At 39.5% G+C, this 20,774-nt stretch overlaps 5 protein-coding genes across 7 annotated transcripts; 3 read left to right on the top strand and 2 right to left on the bottom strand.

Moving 5' to 3' along the window:
* Nucleotides 1–944: 944 nt before the first annotated feature.
* On the bottom strand, nt 945–7,549 carry LOC120013279 (ABC transporter B family member 1). The gene is given in 11 exon segments (XM_038865033.1): nt 945–1,283; nt 1,286–2,492; nt 2,730–3,444; nt 3,521–3,894; nt 4,986–5,209; nt 5,356–5,672; nt 5,753–6,012; nt 6,121–6,321; nt 6,410–6,585; nt 6,666–6,720; nt 6,821–7,549. Coding segments are annotated over 11 exon segments (4,140 nt in total). The 5' UTR covers nt 7,340–7,549; the 3' UTR covers nt 945–1,191.
* A 1,890-nt stretch (nt 7,550–9,439) lies between these two features.
* Nucleotides 9,440–12,172, top strand: LOC120012080. 3 transcript variants are annotated; one of them, XM_038863334.1, is made up of 5 exons: nt 9,440–9,811; nt 9,998–10,083; nt 10,438–10,554; nt 10,627–10,728; nt 11,769–12,172. In XM_038863334.1, exons 1-5 carry the CDS (start codon nt 9,466–9,468, stop codon nt 11,937–11,939), a joined length of 822 nt encoding a protein of 273 aa, XP_038719262.1. In that variant the 5' UTR covers nt 9,440–9,465; the 3' UTR covers nt 11,940–12,172. The 3 variants fall into 3 exon arrangements, with proteins under 3 accessions (XP_038719262.1, XP_038719261.1, XP_038719260.1); XM_038863333.1 differs by having other exon boundaries at nt 9,998–10,095; nt 10,441–10,554; XM_038863332.1 differs by having other exon boundaries at nt 9,444–9,811; nt 9,998–10,095.
* Nucleotides 12,173–12,776: 604 nt separating this feature from the next.
* LOC120012082 lies at nt 12,777–15,042 on the top strand. Its single transcript, XM_038863335.1, has 6 exons — nt 12,777–13,314; nt 13,911–14,008; nt 14,123–14,194; nt 14,296–14,420; nt 14,512–14,584; nt 14,686–15,042. Exons 1-6 carry the CDS (start codon nt 13,020–13,022, stop codon nt 14,788–14,790), a joined length of 768 nt encoding a protein of 255 aa, XP_038719263.1. The 5' UTR covers nt 12,777–13,019; the 3' UTR covers nt 14,791–15,042.
* A 1,641-nt stretch (nt 15,043–16,683) lies between these two features.
* Nucleotides 16,684–19,127, top strand: LOC120012711 (S-adenosylmethionine synthase 3-like). Its single transcript, XM_038864153.1, has 2 exons — nt 16,684–16,834; nt 17,621–19,127. The coding sequence occupies exon 2, from the start codon at nt 17,628–17,630 to the stop codon at nt 18,798–18,800; it is 1,173 nt and encodes a 390-aa protein (XP_038720081.1). The 5' UTR covers nt 16,684–16,834; nt 17,621–17,627; the 3' UTR covers nt 18,801–19,127.
* LOC120012712 (thioredoxin-like 3-3) lies at nt 19,009–20,477 on the bottom strand. Its single transcript, XM_038864154.1, has 3 exons — nt 20,034–20,477; nt 19,913–19,938; nt 19,009–19,652 (listed from the first exon to the last, which is right to left on the bottom strand). Exons 1-3 carry the CDS (start codon nt 20,172–20,174, stop codon nt 19,433–19,435), a joined length of 387 nt encoding a protein of 128 aa, XP_038720082.1. The 5' UTR covers nt 20,175–20,477; the 3' UTR covers nt 19,009–19,432.
* Between the last annotated feature and the right edge of the window lie 297 nt (nt 20,478–20,774).

Raw genomic sequence — 20,774 nt, 5'->3', positions numbered from 1 at the left:
GCAATCTCAGAATTTGAGAGGAGTTAGGGAGTGATCCTAGTTTCAATCCTCAGCTGCCGGTTGGAAAGGAGAAATTCTTCCTAGTATTATTTGAAGACTAATTATCATCTGGATGACTTCCCAGTTATTGCCTAGGTGTCTACATTTATTTGCATTTGCACCTGCACCTGCACCTGCACCTCCCAGTTATCAGAGGAGTTTTTTCTTTTCTTTAAGCATTGCACAAAATTCTGGATGATAATATGGAGGGAGGTGCAGGTGCCTTCGCAGACGAATGCCACTTTGGTTTGATATCTTGTCTTGGAATGCTGTAGAATCAACATTTGTGCTGTGATTCTCTTGCACCATTTGTTTCCTCAGTGGTTCGTTCATGTTGTCAAGGGAAGGAAATAATGAAATATGGTGAAGAAAAGGTTATTACATTGGTTTCCTCAGTGGATCATGTTGCTTGTAATACTTGGTTCTACCTCTTCTGAAGTTTCAGCATATTTTTTTTGTTGCAATCATTAAGTCTGTAGTTTTTAGCTCTTGTTCTGAGTGCGTGTTACCTTTTTCTTTTTGTTTGATGGAGGTTCTTTTTGTTCGACTCCTTTGTCTTTCTAACCCACCCACCTTAAGGCTGACGATTTCTGCCTGCTAAACTCCACTGTCATTTTAGAAACCAAAACAAAACAAACGAGTCAAAAACAAGTTCCACTTACATAGATATCTACCCATTAGTGTGTGTGTGTGTGGTGATCAAAACACCATTATCTTCTCCTTGTCTCTTACCATTTCCACCTGACTTTCTTCTCACGCTTGTCTGCATTTGCAACTACCATTATGAATTTGGTTAATCATTTTGTTCCCCCCAACTCCTATCATGAACAGCGACAATTCAGATCATGATTGGAAGATTCATCTATTGGCTTCAACGATTGAATATTTGACGTCTGGAATCTGGATAACTCAAGCTGGTATAGGTATCCTTCAATGGCTGCATATTCTGAGTTCAAAACTTACACAATAGGCCTGGGGATGCTTCTATCAGTTTATCTAATTAACTATTACATACATCCTTTTGATTCTACCAAGTATTCTTCAATAACATATATATAGTAATAAAAGAAGAAGAAGATAACATACCATACTATATCAAAACATGGACAGAACCCAAGAACAAAAATTTGAAGGGATATTATACTGCTTTTGTCACCAATTTCTGTAAAACCTTACTAACTTCTCTTCATCATCCTTGTGTCTGGTTGTGGAACTTGAACCTGTGGTCATTCCAATGACTTGGCTGTGAACCTTTGTAACTGTATCATACGGGCGTAACATCCATCTGGGTAGTTTTTCATTAGATGTGAGTGGGATCCTTGCTCTACTACTTTCCCATCATCAATCACTGCAATGACACTAGCATTTCTAATCGTTGATAACCTGTGTGAAACTACAATCGTCGTCTTTTCAGAGAATGCGCGATCTAAAGCTTCCTGTACCAATCTCTCAGACTCAACATCAAGTGCACTTGTGGCCTCATCTAGCAGCATGATCTCTGCCTTCCTTACTAAAGCACGAGCAATCGCAATCCTTTGCTTTTGTCCTCCAGATAACTGAACTCCCCTCTCCCCAACATATGTTTTGTACCCTTCTGGCAATGCTGATATGAACTTGTGGGCATTGGCCAAAGTTGCAGCTTCAATGATTTCAGCCTCAGTTGCAGCTTCATTCCCGTATGCGATGTTCTCATAAATGGTAGAAGCAAAGAGGCATGGCTCCTGGGGAACCACTGCCATGTGTTTTCTCAAAGATTTGAGATTGTATTTTCGAATGTCTTTACCATCAATCATGACTCGTCCCGATGATGGCTCGTAGAAGCGCTGTATAAGTGAAATTACTGAGCTCTTACCACAACCACTAGGACCTACAAGGGCAAGAATTTTTCCAGCTCGAGCACGAATGCTAAGGTCGCGGAAAACTGGGACATCAGGACGAGAGGGATAAGAAAAGTCTACATGCTTTAATTCAACCTCCCCACGAAAAAGGTCAGGAACAGAGGTGACATCTGAATCATCGGGATCAATTTCAGTTTTGCGGTCAAGAAGTTCGAAGACTGATTGCATGGCTCGACCACCCTTGACGAAGTCAGGAGCAAGAGTTAATGTTTCAGCAGCGCCATTGGCAGAGACCATAAGGACCACAAAAACTCGGATTGTCTTTGAGAAGTCTGAGATCCCATGTTTTACAAGCCAAGAAGCATACCAAAGACCAAGGGCATAGGAGGCATAAAGTAAAAATTGAGCTATGCCAAATCCAATTCCAGCAATCTGGCCTTTCCAAAAGGAGCGTCGTAGAGGAGTTTGGAGGCTGGTGGAGAAAAGACCAACAATTTTTCTCTCTGAATTAAAGGCAGCAACAGTCCTCACATTGGCTATGGCTTCACCTGCAAGTTGTGTAGCCTTGGCATGAGCAGCTTCTAGGTCTCCTGAGAATCCATTCAAGAATATTTTCTGTTGACATCCCAAGCAAAAACAGCACAATAAGTTTCGTCAGTGATGAATGGCATTGAATTTGCTTTCCATATAATGTAAATCAATAATTTATCCATCAACAACACCATAGTTTTCGGATTATCAATAAAATTGATCATAAATGGTCAAAGGTTGCCTTCACGAATTATATCTAAAACCATTTCATATCCCTGACCGAATCATCGAGCAAGCTATGAATCATTTTAGAAAACAAACCTGCAAGACGGTTGCTCCAACGACCAAAGGGAAGATGGCTATGAGGACTAGGGCAAGACGCCACTGCAGAACAAACCCTGCAGTGCAAGCAAATAGCAAGAGTCCTGTGTTCTGTACAATCACTGAAATACGGTCTCCAATTGCTGATCTGACATTGTTGGCATCAAGTGCCAGCCTTGCCGCAATCCTAGCGCTCTCATTTTCTTCCTGATCAAACCATGCCATTTCATTTTTCAGCACTGCTCCAAACATTTTCTCCCGTACTCGTTTAGTCAGATTTTCACCTACAATATTCCAGAAGAAATGCTGTTCCGTATTGAATATAAGTGTAGCTGATGAAAGTCCAATCAAGAGATAGCAATACTTTTCAATTTCCCGGATCATGTAAGCATGGTTCGGATTGTAGTACACGCTGAGGACGGCACTTAGAACATATGCAAAGAAAGAACTGAGGCAGCCACAAATGATAGAGCCTATAGAACCAAATAATGCATAGACCAATTCAGGAGAATTCATCTTTGCAAGGCGCCAGAAGGAACTGGCTTGTTCCTTAAAGGCAAGTTTTTCAAGGCGGTAATTGAGGTGTGAGGCATCAAAGGACAAACTAAAATCAGAAGTTGAGAAATCAGATAGCCGTCGGGAATATGGTGATCGCCCATAGGAGGAATTTCGAACAATTATTGGTGAACTTACTGAATTTCTTGCACTAGAAGGCCTGCAGATGAGCACCATCTTAGCTAACACATTTAACTTGGCATATGAAATTAGACAGACATACTGATGTAAGCTACCTTGCGCTACTCTTTCTGGCATTATTCATTGCAGTTTCGTGGGCCATTTCCTGCATCTGGATGAGCTTGGCATAAGCACCATTTTCTCCTTTGGCAATGAGCTCATCGTGGGTTCCAATTTCAGAAACACTCCCCTGCTGGATCACAGAAACAAGGTCAGCCTTACAGATGGTTGAGAGGCGATGGGCGATGACAAGAGTAGTCCTCCCAATCATGAAACGATCTAGGGCTTCTTGCACTAGCTTTTCTGATTCAGAGTCCAATGCACTAGTTGCCTCATCTAAAAGCAGTATTGCTGGGTTTTTCAGCATTGCCCTTGCTATTGCTATTCGTTGTTTCTGTCCTCCCGAGAGTTGCAAACCTCGTTCCCCTACCTGCCACAGTCCACAACTTCTAAATTTTCACATGAACATCCGCTAATTTCTATATTCAGAACTTGGAGTCATATGAGAAGTAGGTTCCCTCTTTGCCCCCCTATCCTTCATGTAGACTAGCATAAATTGTTTAAGCATATGATTCACACATAACTGAAATAGAATAGAGAACAAAATTTCAAGTAAGCAGTTCGTATTGTTATTGTCCTCACGATTCCGTTTCAGGTTCAATTTCATTACTATTGTAGGGCAATTCCTCTGCTCTGAAACAAATTAGCAGCTCAAGTACTCAAATAAAGGTTAATTATCTTTAACTCCTAAGCTTCCCCGTTTATTACAGAGATCGTATTGGTTACTTTATATAGCTTTCTGATTTCTACCAGTCATCTTCAACTTAGTAATTCTTTATTTTGCTGGGTTTGAAGAAATATTATAATAACCCTCCATGCTCCTCCTTCAACATTGTTCTAGTCAATTCCTCGGTATCTTGTATTATAGTTTTTAATCCTAATTTATTAGTCTCCTTATTCCTGCAAAGTTGTGGACCTGATTCCTGTACATGTATTGTTGACTGAAGCATGTTACCTTCTTCCAAATACAAGCCTCATCAAACCACATCCTCAGTGTTGACTTTCTAAAAAAGAAAATAAAGTAAGGTTCAGTTTGTTGACCAAGAAAATTATCAAATCCTTAATGCAATATCAGGTGGTGATTATAGAACCCAAAAGAATGCTAACTAACAATGAGACCACTTGGACAGGATCCATAATTAATTAGATTTCACCTTCCACTTCCACATACCAAGTTTAACCACCTCCTCCAAATGCCTTAAAAAAACAATAACACATCTGAAAGCTAAAACATGTGCTGTGATTATTACTGCTAAATATCAAAGAAAGAGCCCATTCGTATTGTTTCATGAATTTCTAGCCCTAAATTTATGGGACATTTGCCAGAACAAATTTAGCTGGCTTTCTCTAGGAAACAATCTCATAACAATTAAAATTGCTCAGGTCGAACTCAGTAACTGACTAGCAACATTAGCATCTTACGTTAGCTTACTCACCAAAAAAAATCTCACGTTAGCTTACCTGAGTATCAAAGCCTTCCGGTAGCTTGATAATGAAGGAATGAGCGTTGGTGACTCTGGCAGCCTCTTCGATCTCAACTTGGTCTGCATCGGGTCGTCCAAGGAGTATGTTTTCTTTGATGGTCGTGGCGAAAAGTGCAGGCTCTTGGCTGACAAGTCCGATTTGTTGCCTCAACCACCTTAACTTGAGGTTCTTTATGTCATGACCATCTAGCAAAACTTCTCCTGTAATGAATTAGCATAACAGTCAGTTTCTCAAAAAATATACATACCTATACTTTAATTTGAAGCTAGTATCCAAATGTACTAATTGCCAATGAATTCATACCTATCTTTGATCAATAAATATAAAATTATAGTAAGTACGATACCTGAAGTGGGATCATAGAATCTCTCAATTAGCGACACCACAGTGCTTTTTCCAGAGCCACTGCTTCCCACCAAAGCTATAGTCTTCCCAGCTGCTACAGTTAGGTTAAAATTGTTAAGGATCCGAACCTCTGGCCTTGATGGATATGAGAAATCTACATTTTTAAGCTCTACCAGCCCTGTAACAGATTCTAATTCTAGCCCCGATTTGCTGTTCCGGTCTACCCTTGGTTTGTGATCAATTATACGGAAGATTTTGGCTGCTGCAACTTTCGCCTTCGCAAATGCAGCAATGCTTGGGGCAGATGCAGCCAAACCCCTGCCATTTATGGAATTTTTACGATGAGAACCGGTTAGATAAATGCACAAATAAACAGATAAGTTTAAAAGAACACTCACAGTCCTCCAAGCATAACAGCGAACATTGTAGCTATGGCAAGTCCTCCATTGGTGAGGTGATGCCTAACAAGGTAACCTCCATACCAGAGAAGAAGTGCATAGCAACAGAAAACAACAAAGTAAGTAGCACCCAGTCCCATCCCCTTAACGAGTCCGCTCTTGTAACCACTTCTCTGGGAGACCTTCAATGCTGACGAGTATGCATGTAGTGCCCTTGATTCACCGACGAAAGCAAAAACCACGCGAATTTGGACAATGGTCTGCATTTTGGCTTAAAATTAACAATACCCATGTACAGAAAGTGATCAATTACGCATTAAACAATCCAAAATCAATGGCACCATCGATTGGGAACTTGTTTCTCATACCTGTTCGACAACGTTTCCAGCCCTTGAAAGGGCTTCTTGGCTCCTGCCGGAAAATTTGCCTAATGTGATACCATGGACGGCTCCAATTAATCCTATAAAAGGAACTACAGCTAGAGTGATAAGAGCTAATTGCCAGACAGCAGTGAAACCCACCAAAAATCCAGACACAAATGTCGCCATGTAATGAAGGAAAGTACCAAGCTGCACAGATGAACAAAACCCAAAAACTCCCAAATTAGATTGCGACTCAAGGGCAAAGAAACCAAGAAGACGATAAAATTTCAAAGACCTTCTCGCTAATGGCGTCCTGAACCATCACTGCGTCAGAGTTAATGGCGAAAATTACATCGGAAGTTCGGACCTCCGTGTCAAAGTACTGAATGTCCTGGTTCAAAGCGGATTCTAGATATTTGATCCTCATCTTGGTCGATTGCCTCTCTCCGGTCCACATCCAACACGATATCTCTGGAAACCAGTCTCTCTATTCATTAACAAAACAAAAATGTTTAAACAACCGAAAATCAACAACCAGTGAGAAAACTAACCTGCCCATGAAGATGCCCAGACTGCAGCACCCACAACAAGGAAGTAGAACACATACTGCAATTTCACCAACAGATAGAATACTTCTTAGTTATCAATGGAGTTTTGACTACTAATTGGAGCATAATGTCTGAATTTTGTGGTGGTTTTTATTTACCTTGAGAACTTCCTGCATCATCTTGTCAATGTCGTTGGCATTGGACCCAAAAGAGTTAACAAGATCGGCGAAGAAGCGTAGAAACACAGGCATAGAAGAGCCATGAATAATGGCACCAATTGACCCAATTATCATCAACACACAATCCAACCCATCTGCGAATCTGAATAACTCTAGAAACCCAACTGTGGGAACATCCGCAGGCTTTTCTCCACTGCTCCCAGCACCACCCCCAACTCCACCGCCACTAGTTCCATCTTTGTTGGGTTCAGAAATGGAGCTCTCCATTTCTCCTCTCTCTCGCACAGTCTCTAAAGCAGCAACTGGTAGTAGTTGTTGTTGTTGTAATCTTGGGTCACTAGTAGCGAGTATTAAATGGGTTGGAGTCGTTGGGGTTCGAGATGGGTTGCTGGTCTTAAATGGGTCAGAGACGGGAGAGGCAGAGCCAACTTCAAGGCCTTCCATTTCGGACCATCTCCATTGCTCAATCGTCTTTATCTCCTGAGAATCTTGTGACATTTGCAAAATTCCTTTGCGTGGTTAGCTTAACCTCCCCCTTCTTTAGCTCATGTTTTTCCAATCACTTCTGTCGCGCTCCCTTTCCCCCCTTCCCTCTTTCATTGATTTCTTGATAAAGCCTTTCACTTTTAGTAATGAACATTCACAGAATGTCTAGCCAGCTGATGGGTTATTGCGGTCAGTGGGTTTTGTTCCACCATTGCTTATTGTGTAAAAAACATAGGACTAGTGACGAGATGAGATGAGACAAAAAGCATTTTCCACCCGACAAACACCACTGTGTGAACTTGAAGACGAGTTTTTGTATTTGACTAAAACAGGGCATTGTGAACCAATAAAATTTTCTAGTTTTTTATTAAAAGGAAAAACCTTTGATTCCCAATTCTCGAACTTTGGCTTCTTGTGCAAGTTAAAAAGATTTGTGAAAAAAGATTGTGGAAGAAAGTACGTTTTACCCCTTTCCCCTGAAACTCATTCACTTCTCTGTTTGTCTCCTCCAAGTAATGTTGTCATGCGATCAAGTGATAGGGTTGTAAGAGATTGCTAGGCGCCTAAGTTCAATTTCTGAAAAACATCTTTCTCCATATAATGGTAAGATCTATGTATATTCTGATGTCTAAGATACCGCTCACTCTAGAAGCGTTGTGCAAATAAATTGTTTATCATTTTATTCACCAAATTGATTATGGGTTTGTTTGGTAGAGCGGAAATATTGATTTTCAATGTTAACGTAAAAGTTGTGCAAAAAAAACTGAACTTAAAGTTATGGAATTTGTTGTGAGGTGTTTGACGAACTAAAATCTGACGTTAACGGAAAAATTGTTGAATTAAAATACTATAATATGAATAATTATGATTTTATATTAAAATTAATTTTAGGTATAAAATATTAAATATTTTTACATAAAAATTAAAATGATTATTTTAAATATTAATAATCATATAAATTATTTTTTCATTAAAAGACGTTAAGTAGAATAATAATATACATTAAATAAATAAAACTATTAAAAATACTAAAATAAATAATAAAAAATATTAAAGCAAATTTGTGAGACAAAATCAAAACGTGGTCCCATCAGATTGTACACTTTATCAGCTTTAAGTGGGATCACGTCAATTTTTTTAAAAAAATGAAATGGGAAATGCCATCATTCGGAGCTTCTGGAATGTCAACGAATCCACTGGCATGATCACCTTGTTTGGTGTAGTGGAAGTCGGAAGCGGCTCCGCTAGCTTCCGCTTCTGTTGTGCCAAACTATATGAAACAGTCAGTAAATCATGGAAAAATATTGGGAATCTGGGATTCCATTAAACTTGTGGATTCTACAAAGAAAATGACAGCAATTTAGTACTTTCTTTTAGTTTCTGGCAAAACAACTACTTCCCTAAATATATGTAAGGAAAGGGTATTCTCACCCCCCAATATTTTAAATGTGAATCAAAGATAGGTGGTAACTTAAGAAAGCCAATCAGACCCAACACTAGTTTTTTGGTTATGGAGTTATAGTTGCTCAGTTGGATGTCATATGTACTGACTGTAGCAGGACCTGCATTTACAGATTTGCTTGCTCCTTCGCTACTTGATAGATCATTCAATAAAACTATCAATGTCATGAATAAAAACATTATTCTTTAAAGAAATAACAAAAGCATTGTTACCTTAATTTTAATGGAATAATAATAAGTTTTTTTTTGTTTGTAACATACCGTACAAATCAATCTGTGGAAGATGCTCTCACAATGAAGGGTGGTTGTCTGTCTTGATGGACAGAATCACCCAAATACATTTTGCTAACACAAGTAGAAAGTAAGAAACCTTATCTGTGATCTTGGCCCAAGGAGTTTGGGCTTGGGCCTTTTAACACTATGTTAATTGAACAGGCCCACATCAAGGGCTGGATGGAGGGAATTCAAAGGCCCAAACTGTTCAATCGGATGAGTGGACCCAGATGATGGGCCTTTGGTGCTCATTTTTTTTAAACTTTTATTTTATTTATTTATTGTAAAATTTTAAAAAATGGTAAGTCGGTCGAGACCAGGGAGCAACCGTTTCAAACTAGGCGTCTAGGCTTCGTACCGTACAGAGGAGAAAACGAGATGGCGTCCACGTGGATGAGTTTCAGATGTGGCGTCAAAACTTTTTCCTTTCCCTTTCGATCTTCTCTTTCTTTCTTTCTTTCCCTCCTATTCTCCCGGATTCCGTCTCTCCCTCCCTTTCTCTACTATTTTCTCTCCCTGGATTTGTAATGGCGGAGACCTCTACCCTCTCTTTCTCTACCTTTTCCACCATTCCTTCCATTTCTCGATCCAGAGAATACAATTTCTCTCCCTCCTCTTCTTTTTCGAGATTCTCCATCTCGCGTTCTCGTAACCCTCGTTTGCTTCGATTCACCGTCAAAGCATCCGATTCTGGTAGCTTCTTCGGCGAAGATTCTCTCGGTTTCTTTCCCTGGTCCGATGGCGACAACGGTATATCTCTCAATTCTCCAATTTTTGGGGTTGTTTCAATTGTCTGTTATGATTTTTGAATTTCATGTGTGGGAAAATCCCTTGTTGATGATGGAACTTCTGCTCAATCCTTGGAACTGGATTTCTCTTCTTTCTCCTTTTTTTTCCCCCCAAATTCATGAAATTGATTGTGGGCGCGTTTGGCAGCTATCGAATGGGTTCAGGAGGAAAGAGTTACATTGTTCATGGCTGATGGGCTCATCCAGATTGGAGGCTCCATGGTTCCTCGACGTGTAATTTCTGCTGTATGCCTGCTCAACTATTGTTGAACATCCAGATACAAATTACTTTGATCTGATTGACCCTGATACTGTCACTCATTCGATTTTTTTTTTTTTTGTGTTACGGTCGTTTCCTTTGGTGACTGTTGTTGTAGAACCATTTTTAGCTCATTCTTTCGTGTTTGCATGTGTTAGAACCAAACTACGCCTCCGCTTCCATTTTTATATCTTGAATGAAGGAAAGAAGAAATGTAGTACCGCTTTACAAAAGTGGCCAGTACAGTACTGGCCACTTTTGTAAATTGCATTACTCCACTTTCACTTGTCTTACTTTGGTCATCTTACTATATATTCTCTCTTCGGCAGAAGAAGCAAGGGATTACCAAAAACATTCAAAAAACTCAACGTTTTCAGGAGAGTGATTACATGGATCCAAAGCAGGAACTATGCCTGGGTGCACTTTTTGATATTGCAGCCACCAATGTAAGCAACGCGTATGATGTCTTTTATGCCTGATCATTCCTTGTCTCATGAGTAACGATGTGGTTATTGCAGGGGTTAGATTTGGGCAGAAAGCTTTGCATCTTTGGATTTTGCCGTTCAATTGAGATGCTAAGCGATGTTGTTGAAGACACAGTCTTGGAGCATGGTGGAGAGGTATTTCTTATATTTTTTGTCATTTCAATGCTATGACTTGTTTACTGCGAAGGGACTAGAATTAAAATTCTAGTTCTGCCCTATTACTTGTCTCTTTTGGTAGGTGTGGTATCGAATTAGAGAGAACAGAAAAACGAGTTTTCCTAGAATCCAATGCATTTTTCTATAGTTTTTGGTTCGCTGTTTTCTGATTTTGTCAGTAGAAATTATGGACGAGTGTTTCCCCATGGTTTTACCTTTGATGGTGAACTAAGGTTTTGTCCTTTTCCCATGGTTTTTATACCAGATTCGTTTGTAGAATGTTGCATGTTAGTAGAAAATATGGGATTGGATGCACCTCTTGTAGAAAATATGTTGTAGAATGTTGAAGTTTTACTTGTTAATCAGACCTTGACTGGTTATTTAATGACTTCTTGATCTGGTCTCAAATACTTTATCTTGCCACTGTTATATCAACTTATTTGTTAAATACTTGAATGTTTATTTCTGGAAGTGGACCAATAAGGGTATAATGTAATGTCCACCTCGTGACAGGGCATTTTTTTTCAAGTATACTAGTTTTGGGAAAAAGAGTTCTATGGGCATAAGGTTGAATATCTGAAAATTTGAAAGTGAACAATTTTGTGTTTACTAGACCACTTTATATTGGGTATTTTTTAAACTTGTTTCAAGAATCAATGAAAAAGAAAGCAAAAACGTTCAACATGTGGCGTATACGCAGTTAAAACTGGTTTTGGGTTCCTTAAAAAAAAAGTTTTGGGTTTCCTCCAAACTCCTTGCAACATGTGGCATGCTGTTGTCTACGACTACAAATAGCTGATAGAAAACTATTTTTGGAATCGTTGTTCATTGTCCCTTTTTCTTGGAAACATTGGTTCAAGCTGATGCTTGCACGTTTTTGATGTTTGAAGTGGATGTAGCTACACCACAGAGTTTCCTCAGCAATCAGCATGATTAAAGTTTATTCCTCTCTGACTCTCAAATTTGGGTTTGTGTGAGTTAGCCATAAGCTTAAATCATACTGTAGCTTTCTTGTTTAGGTGGTTGCTGCTGAGAAGGCAAGCAAAGGTGGTTTGCATGAAAGGCTAACCATGACTGTAGCTGTGCCATACCTTTGGGGGGTTCCTCCTGTTTCTGAAACACTTCACCTCGCTGTTCGCAGTGGCGGAGGGATTGTGGAGAAGGTTTATTGGCAATGGGAGTTCTTGTAGATTTGACTTAAATCCTTCTAACATTGTTCACGCATGTTGTACATAAATATGTTGTTTTCCTCTGTACAAAATTATAATGATTGCTGTGTACATGTCCTGTATGAGTTGATGTCAATATCAATTGATTATTTTCAGTTGTCTTTTGGTTCATTCCTAATTTGCTCAAGTCTAGTGTAGAATTGTGAAGATGCTTACTTTTAAAGCGGCTCATCATTTTTGTTCTTTTGAAACAATTATTTGCTCCTTGTAACAGCGTTGAATTCGTTTCCAGGATCGTGGTAAGCACAAGTTTCTGTTATAGAATGATAGTTGCTGCTGAGTCTTTCGAATTATTGAACTTTCTCTGAATTCAAAAGAAAGTCGTGGCTTCTGATGTGAGTCCAAGCTAATGGTTAGCCTAAGCTGTTTATCTTTTTTATTGTTCAGTTTTTTTAGCTGCATTTGACATGTTGTCTTTACTCAAAACTCACATTTTTCCTAGAAAGTTTAAAATTTAGCATCTAGGTCGTCATCTGAATTTCCTCTTCCATGGTCATCTCAAAGCCAGATTGTTATGAATGAAGAAGATATCCAGGAGGTCTGAACCAGTGACACTATTTTCTGGATTAAGATTTGTCTATTTGGTTTACAATTTTGGTATTTAATAGCATATATGCTACTCAACCACCAAACACAAATTTTGGACCGCCATTTCAAGAACAATTTTAGTAGCATTCCAAAATGTTACTTCAGACGACAATCTCAACAAAATTCTATTTTTTAGACCAAACTGTCCTCTCTTTCTTATTGAATTGTCCAAATTAACCCGACTTCATCCTAGGCTGTTCTGACTTCTTGTGAGACAGATAGCACGAAAAGAGTTCCAGATGGTTCGTGAGCTTGTTGAGACCACGTGGAAACTTCAGTATCAAGTATTGGCAGTCTCAATCCTGCGTCCTGCCCCTCTCCCACACTCTCTCTTTCCCCTCTTAACCTCTGAAGAACAGCATCGTTCTTCCTGTATAACCCAAATCAGAGAGCTAACGAGACAAGCTTTACCAACCCTAACCTTCTTACTACTAGTTTTAATTTCACAAAAAAATGGCTGTGGTTGCTGCTTCTTCCGCTCTCTGTTTCAAGTCTTCTCCTTCTATTACACCTTCCTCTAAATACCTTAATTACCCGGGCAACTTCTTTCGAGTCACCGTCGAGTCCCGTCCTTGTGTTTTGACGGCTGCAACAGGAAGAAGAGGTCTATTGGGTTCATCTCGTGCAATGAAGAATGAGTTTAGTGAAGTGGGTGATGGAGCTGAAGAAGTTGAACAAACTGTGGAGCCCAAGGAGGCACTGCTCTACTCCTTTACTCCATTGCTGTTTGTGGCAGCCCTTCCTGGAGGTATCTTACCTAATCATACTTACTACATTATATACATTTCTGCTTTTTCATGAAAAGACTGTTAGATTTCAATGGAGGCATCATCAGTTTGACAGTTTCAACAAATGAATATCTTACATTCCTTCTCAAATATCATCTGAAGCTTGTAGATTTCCATTGAACTTTCCATGTTCTCTTTATGTTATTGAAAGCAAGCTGCTTTTAAGGTCCTCAATGCAGGATTGAAACACAGTTTTCCCTAACTTGATGACCTTAATTATTGTCAATCTGATTTAATAGTTTTCAGAGAGGGATTTGGCCCCATTTTCCGTACTTAATTAGAATTCCTCAAGGACTTTTGACATCCCCCCCCCCATCAAATGTTTCATCTCCTGCAATCTTAATTTCCGTCCCGTTGTTTACTTCGAGCCACCTTACCTGAAATTGTTAGTTTACTTTGTCATTGCAGAATGCTTCTATGCTTGCAAACCACATTGCCTGTTGTCATGTTGCATATCTTCAATCTACTTGCATTCCATTCATGGGCTGAATTATCTCCATTCTTTTGTTTTCCATTAATTGACGTTCACCAAGTGTTTTGAATATCCGCATAACAGCTGCAACTGTGAGGTCTCTTTTTGGGCCTTTTGTTGAGCTTGTGAAGTCATTGAATCTCCCTGACTGGCTTGTGCATTGGGGGCATCCTGGCAACATGGTATGACTTTCTGCTTCCATTCTCATTTTTACATACAAATTCAGCTTCCTTGGTTATAAGTTTATGACCATCTCAGGCGTCAATTTACCTATAATGCTGTTGTGCTACTTTCAGGCTGTAGTGCTCTTCGCCATGGGCGGGTATGGAACATATCTTGGATTTCGTATACGCTACTCTGATGATGTGGTAAGAAATTAATCACTTCTATTGTGGATTATGATTAAACAGACGCTCGATTTTTCACGACTACCTGTACAATAGCCTTGATTATCATTTGGTCATTTCAGGAGGAGAAGGCCAAGGCCAAAGACTTGCACCCAAAGCTTTTAGGTGGGATGTTCTTCTTCTTTGCACTTGGAGCAACAGGTGGAATAACATCGCTTCTCACTTCAGACAAACCCATTTTCGAGAGGTAATAATTCTTCAAAGAGTTCATATATGCAGCAAAAGATCAGAGTAACATTTGGAAATCTGAGTAGAGTCTTTTGTGTGTTGGTTTGCAGTCCTCATGCTGTTACAGGTTTCATTGGGCTTGCCCTGTTGACAATGCAAACCATCTTGCCAGCATTGTTTGAGGTACCAAAGGATGTTTTTGCTCCTGAAATCAAACACAGTATCGAATGATCTTGTATAGTGTTCTTCTGGTTTCTTGACTCAATTTAATTCATATTATGCAGGGTAATCCAGGATTAAGAAATGTTCATGGGATCTTGGGTAGTGGGATCATGACATTGTTTCTGATTCATGCTGCCCTTGGACTTCAACTTGGCCTCAGCTACTAATCATAGCTGCTTCTTTTTTTCAAAATTAGTAGTGTAGTTGATTTGAAATTAGTTGACATCTTTATGGATTCCCCACCCCCCCAATGAATTTTCTTGATAAGATACAAGACCCAATATTCCCAACACAGTTAATTAAGTTTCTATAAGATGAAAAAGCTTATTAAGGTATAGACTCAGCTAATTAAGTTCTTACCAAATCAGAGTGAGACTTGACAATTTGTCAAACCCAATAAATTTGTGTTGGTTTGAGAATGTGGTTTGTTTCGCTCTTTTTCAATGCTCCAGGATTGTGAAAGATGTTCCACTAGAGATATTCTTGTTATTGCTTTGACTCATATTCCCAAAAATGTGGATCCCGGTCTAATAGCCCCGAATAAATTAAATACAAGCATTAAGACACAAATGCTTCTTATTTCACAACAACGAAAGCACTTTCTCACTCTTTCCTATACTCGGGAATTTCACTTGGAAAAGAAAATGTTCCATATTAATGGATTCGATCCATAACTATGGGTTCAATGTATGAGATCTTCTAGCACCAAGAATCGTTCATGAATTTACAATCACATAGTTAATGGTCTCGATTTGTCATGACTTTTTGTTTTTTTTTTGTTACTCAAAAACCACATTTTATTTCTCAACTCAATCTATAAAGAAGATGGGAGGCGTTTTTAGCTATTTTGTATCGTCTTGGTGGCATGGCCGAGTGATAAGGCAGGGGACTACAAATCCTTTAACAAATCCGGGTGTCACTTGATCAAAAAAAGCTTCAAAGTACCCCCCTATTGTTTTGCTGATTTAACTTGCCAAATTTGCCCTCAACGCAATCCCAACGGGAAAAAAAAAGGATTCTTAATACTTGTTTGATTCTAAACATCTTAAAGTTCTATCCTCTAAAGTGCTATAAATCCTCTCATCTCGGATTCAAGGCAAGTTTCTAGAAGTGGGAAATTTATAAATCTTAATCTGATAGCCCTTACACTATTAATGCAATGTCTATTGATTGGATCTTAAGGTAGAGTGTATATTCAAGAGGAAATTAATTAGTAATTGCAGAAATGGCATAAGGTAACTCTGAGTACTTGGGCATTCAATCAATAGTGGTGAGGTGATGTGAGTTGTGACGACAAAAAATGTTTGACTTGTCATTAAAAATATTGTGGTGGAATGGGAGTGAAGATGGATATTTTTTTTATTTCAATTAATTTTCTATGCAAGTTCTTTTGTAAAAATATAAATATAATACTGCAGGTAAAATTGAAAAAAAAAAAAAACTCATGTTTTGATGTCAAAAATAGGTCAATTGCATTGCGTTGGGAGTGAAAACAGCTCCGTGTAACTTGAGCTCTGAAATCACCATTGTGATACGTTGACATACTTTTCGGCCAAACAATTTTACTTTTTTTTTTAAACAGGAATTTAAGAAGGAGATAGAATTCGAACTTACGACCTAATTAATAAGTGATCCCTTACATATAACGTGATAGCCGTTCAACTAATGACTCACTTGCGCCAAACAGTTTTACTCAGAAGCGCGTTTGGCAGGCGATGGATTTGTGATTCTATGGAGTATAAACATTAATTAATGTTCCACTTCCAACCATGTGGAGAGCCTCATAAACCCCACTTGTCAAGATCCGATTTGAATGGAAGTGGAGCTCCACCGTCAGGACTTGAGATCCACCTCGCAATTTAGGTGTGAATGGGCCCCATCCATCACCCACCATAGTAGTTGGTAGTTGCCTAAGATTTTACCCTCATCACCTTTTCAACAACCTCAACTGATCTGAACCGTCCCTTAGATTGACTTTCATGTGGTCCCTAAAATACAAGCGGCTGAGATGAGGAACCTTGTTGTGGCTGATCGCAGGCGATATTGGTCTCTAAGCCTATAAAAAACTGGAGCGTAAAAGAGATGGACGAGCAAAGAAGAGCGAGCGAGTCATACGGAAGTGCGTGGCGGACTCTATATAAGGATCTCTCCTTCTCTCGCGCTCTTTCATTTCCTCTTCTCCTCTTCTTCACAGATCTACAGCAATTCAAGGTAGCGTCTCTAGATCTCTTCTTTATTTCTATCGTATTGTATTTGCAATCTCCGTTTCTAGCATTTGTTATGGTGGTAGATTTGTTATTTCATTTGAATCTCGCATTTTTCGGTTTGGTTTTTGTTTTTACTCCATTGTCTGTTTAAATTTTCTCGATAAAGCTGTTTGTAAATGGCAATCGAATTGGGTGAGGATCAGATTTCCTGATGGAATTGGTTTTGGCAGTCTGGTTTTGCTTGCGACTCTGGGTTTCATTTCTTGTTTATTTGTTTTGCTGATAGATCTATAAAATTAAGATATGTGAATGTGCATATAAATGTCTGCTGTGCAAAAACAATCTATTTGGATGTTTATGTGTGTGTATATATACATGGCCGGCCTGATCTGAAGATGGGAATCATGGGATGATCCTAATAAGGCTTAGTTGACTATTATTATGGAATGATAGTTGGTAATATTACTGTTAATGATATACAATTATTACAATGTTGCTTAAAGGGCTTGCATTTGTATCTTTAAACCTTTTGGCGTTGTGCGTCCTTTGTGTTTTTTCTTCTTAACTTTAAGATCTGGAGATTTAGAGAGTGATGTTTGTCATAGTGGTAAAACTGATTCATTGCATCCAAGGCAGTTTTATCTGCCCTCCTCATCCATGATGATGGTAGGAGGACCCTTATGCATTGGGTTGATCTTCTCTACATTTGTTCAAATTCTTAAGCGCTTTTTTTAGAAAATAAATCTATAAATGGAAGTTAATTGAAAGCTGTTCTGTTATTTTGGTCCAGCCAACAAATGGATACCTTCCTCTTCACTTCAGAGTCTGTCAATGAAGGCCACCCTGACAAGCTCTGTGACCAAGTCTCAGATGCCATCCTGGATGCCTGCCTTGAGCAAGATCAAGAAAGCAAAGTTGCATGTGAGACCTGTACCAAGACTAACATGGTCATGGTCTTTGGTGAGATCACAACTAAGGCGAATGTAAACTATGAGAAAATTGTTCGAGACACTTGCAGAGGCATTGGGTTCATATCACCTGATGTTGGCCTTGATGCTGACAACTGCAAGGTCCTTGTCAACATTGAGCAACAGAGTCCTGACATTGCCCAAGGAGTTCATGGCCATCTCACCAAGAAACCTGAGGAAATTGGCGCCGGTGACCAAGGCCACATGTTTGGGTATGCCACTGATGAGACCCCTGAACTCATGCCACTAACTCACGTCCTTGCAACAAAGCTTGGTGCTAAGCTTACTGAGGTGAGGAAGAACAAGACATGCCCATGGTTGAGGCCTGATGGTAAGACCCAAGTGACTGTTGAGTACCGGAATGAGGCTGGAGCTATGGTGCCTATTCGTGTTCACACAGTTCTCATTTCAACCCAACACGATGAGACTGTTACCAATGAGCAGATAGCAGCAGACTTGAAAGAGAATGTCATCAAGCCTGTTATACCGGCTAAATATCTAGATGACAATACCATCTTCCACCTCAACCCTTCGGGTCGGTTTGTCATTGGAGGACCCCATGGTGACGCAGGACTTACTGGCAGGAAAATCATCATTGATACATATGGTGGCTGGGGAGCTCATGGTGGAGGTGCCTTCTCTGGGAAAGATCCCACGAAGGTGGACAGAAGTGGTGCATATATTGTTAGGCAAGCAGCCAAGAGTGTGGTGGCTTCGGGGCTTGCTCGTCGTTGCATCGTGCAGGTTTCTTATGCAATTGGTGTGCCAGAACCATTGTCTGTTTTTGTGGACACTTATAAGACGGGGAAGATTCCTGACAAGGACATTTTGGCTCTGATTAAGGAAAGTTTTGACTTTAGGCCGGGAATGATTTCCATCAACCTGGACTTGAAGAGAGGAGGCAACTTCAGGTTCCAGAAGACTGCTGCTTATGGTCATTTTGGCCGTGACGACCCAGATTTCACTTGGGAGAATGTTAAGATTCTCAAGCCCAAAGCTTGAGTTGTTGGAATTGACTTGATAGAGATTCTGCAAGTGGTTATTCTTGTAACCATTATTTTGCCCACGGGGCATAGCCATTATTTTGCTCACAAGGGAAGAATAAATAAGTCAAGTGAGGGAGGAATTGGGATGTGGGTGCCAAGTTGATGAATTGGCGGATTTGCTCATGGTCTCTCCCTTGTATTTCTTTTTCTTTTCTTTTCTTTTCGGGTTTTGTTTTTGAGGCAAACTGTTTCTGTTTTGAGTTAATGGGTAGTAACCCATTTCTTGTGGTCATTTAGTAATTGACATTTATTAAATTCAATGGAATTGATTGTTTCCATCTTCTCAGGGTTTTGTTTCAACTTCTTGTGGGAAGTTTGTTTTATCTTTGATGGGTATTAAATCTTCCTGTCCTTACATTGCATAGATTAGGGATAGCTGCTGTTGCTGCTTCAGTCATCCAATCAGTGTGTATGAATGGGAATTCAATGATGTAAATGCATAGACTTCATTAAAGCAAAGCCAGTTTACACACACTTAGCCAATACAACAGCTACACTTAGCCAATACAACAGCTATATATCAAATTGTAGTCTATTATAACATTGCTGGACGCAATTCATAAAAGGTGATCCAAAAATGTATGTATTCTAAGAATGTAGCCACAGCCGATCATGCAGCCGTTCTTCTCCGGCACCGAACATCTCATCTACCTTGTCACCGTCGCGATAAAAATGAAATGTTGGTGTGTATCGAATGTGCTGAGTTGTTTCTGGACATTCGTCTATATCTGCAAATATGAATGAATGCTTGGGGAACTTGTTACTCATATGGCAGAATGCAGGAAGAATTTGGCTACAGACTCGACACCTGAAAAGAACAGCAAATTTTAACATACGAGGATTCTCTTCTGCCAAGTAATCAGTGGATAAGAAAACCAGAAATCCAAGTGAGCGTTTTAACACAAGTCCAAGACGGATGAAATCATTTACAAATCTTCAATCTAGGCACATTTTTGTTTTTGACATGTCTCACAGGTCCAACGTCGAACACCTTGTGTTCACCTAGAGACATCTCATGCTCAAACCCTTAATCGTCTAATTCATTTCAAAGAAGAAAAAGAAACATACCACGATGCACCGTAATTAATAACTGCCTGCAAGCAAAGATTCCAGTTTTGTCAGTTAAACCCAGATGCAAGCAAACGCAAAAAAGTAATATGGAGGAAGAGAACAATCAATTATTACTTACAGGGGCTTTCGAAGACTTGACATGCTGGAGTATTTCGGTGTGATTTTGGTCGCTGGAGGCGCTTTTCAAGTTGCCATGGCGATTAGCTGGAAGTTCCAGACCTGTGCCCGCTAACCCCTTCTTTGCTGCCTTGTCTTCCATCTACTTTTGTCTTCACTCACTCTGGATTTGGTGTTTTATCTTACGACTTCGCAAGATCGACGGCTCAAAACCATACCCTAACCCCTTTCTTGGAATCGGGGACTTCAACACCTTATCCTTGAATGAAAGCTAAGCATTACTATCTATCTTCTCTTTCTTTGGATTTTTCCTTAACAAATTAGGGCTTCTAGCTTTTTCTAAAAAATTTTTTTACATCATTAGGGTTTCTGGTTGAGGGAAGGTATCGATGTCATAATGCCTATCAGAGAATTTTCATATTTCTAGAAAAAATTTCCGATGACAAGTTAGTGTCACCGACCCAGTTGATTGATAGGCAGGTTTGACTCGGGCCTCACCTGATAGGCTTGGGCCTAGTGTAGTGGGATGGATTGGTTTTTAGAGTCATGCCTAATTGAGTCTATGAAGAGGAAGTACAAAAACAGTGTAGACAAACTACATAGGAATTATCGAAGAACAAGAAGAAATTGGTTCTCTTGGAGACAGCCGATCTCAAATCCGACAAAAGGAGACCGTCAATCTCGAATCCGACAACTATACGACTTAGTTGTATAACAGTTAGCACCTCCTAGGACTAAATGT

This window comes from Tripterygium wilfordii, chromosome 13 (assembly GCF_013401445.1).
Source record: "Tripterygium wilfordii isolate XIE 37 chromosome 13, ASM1340144v1, whole genome shotgun sequence".
Lineage (NCBI taxonomy): Eukaryota > Viridiplantae > Streptophyta > Magnoliopsida > Celastrales > Celastraceae > Tripterygium > Tripterygium wilfordii.
Note: the sequence above shows the minus strand (reverse complement) of the source record. Positions and strands in the feature narration are given on the sequence as shown.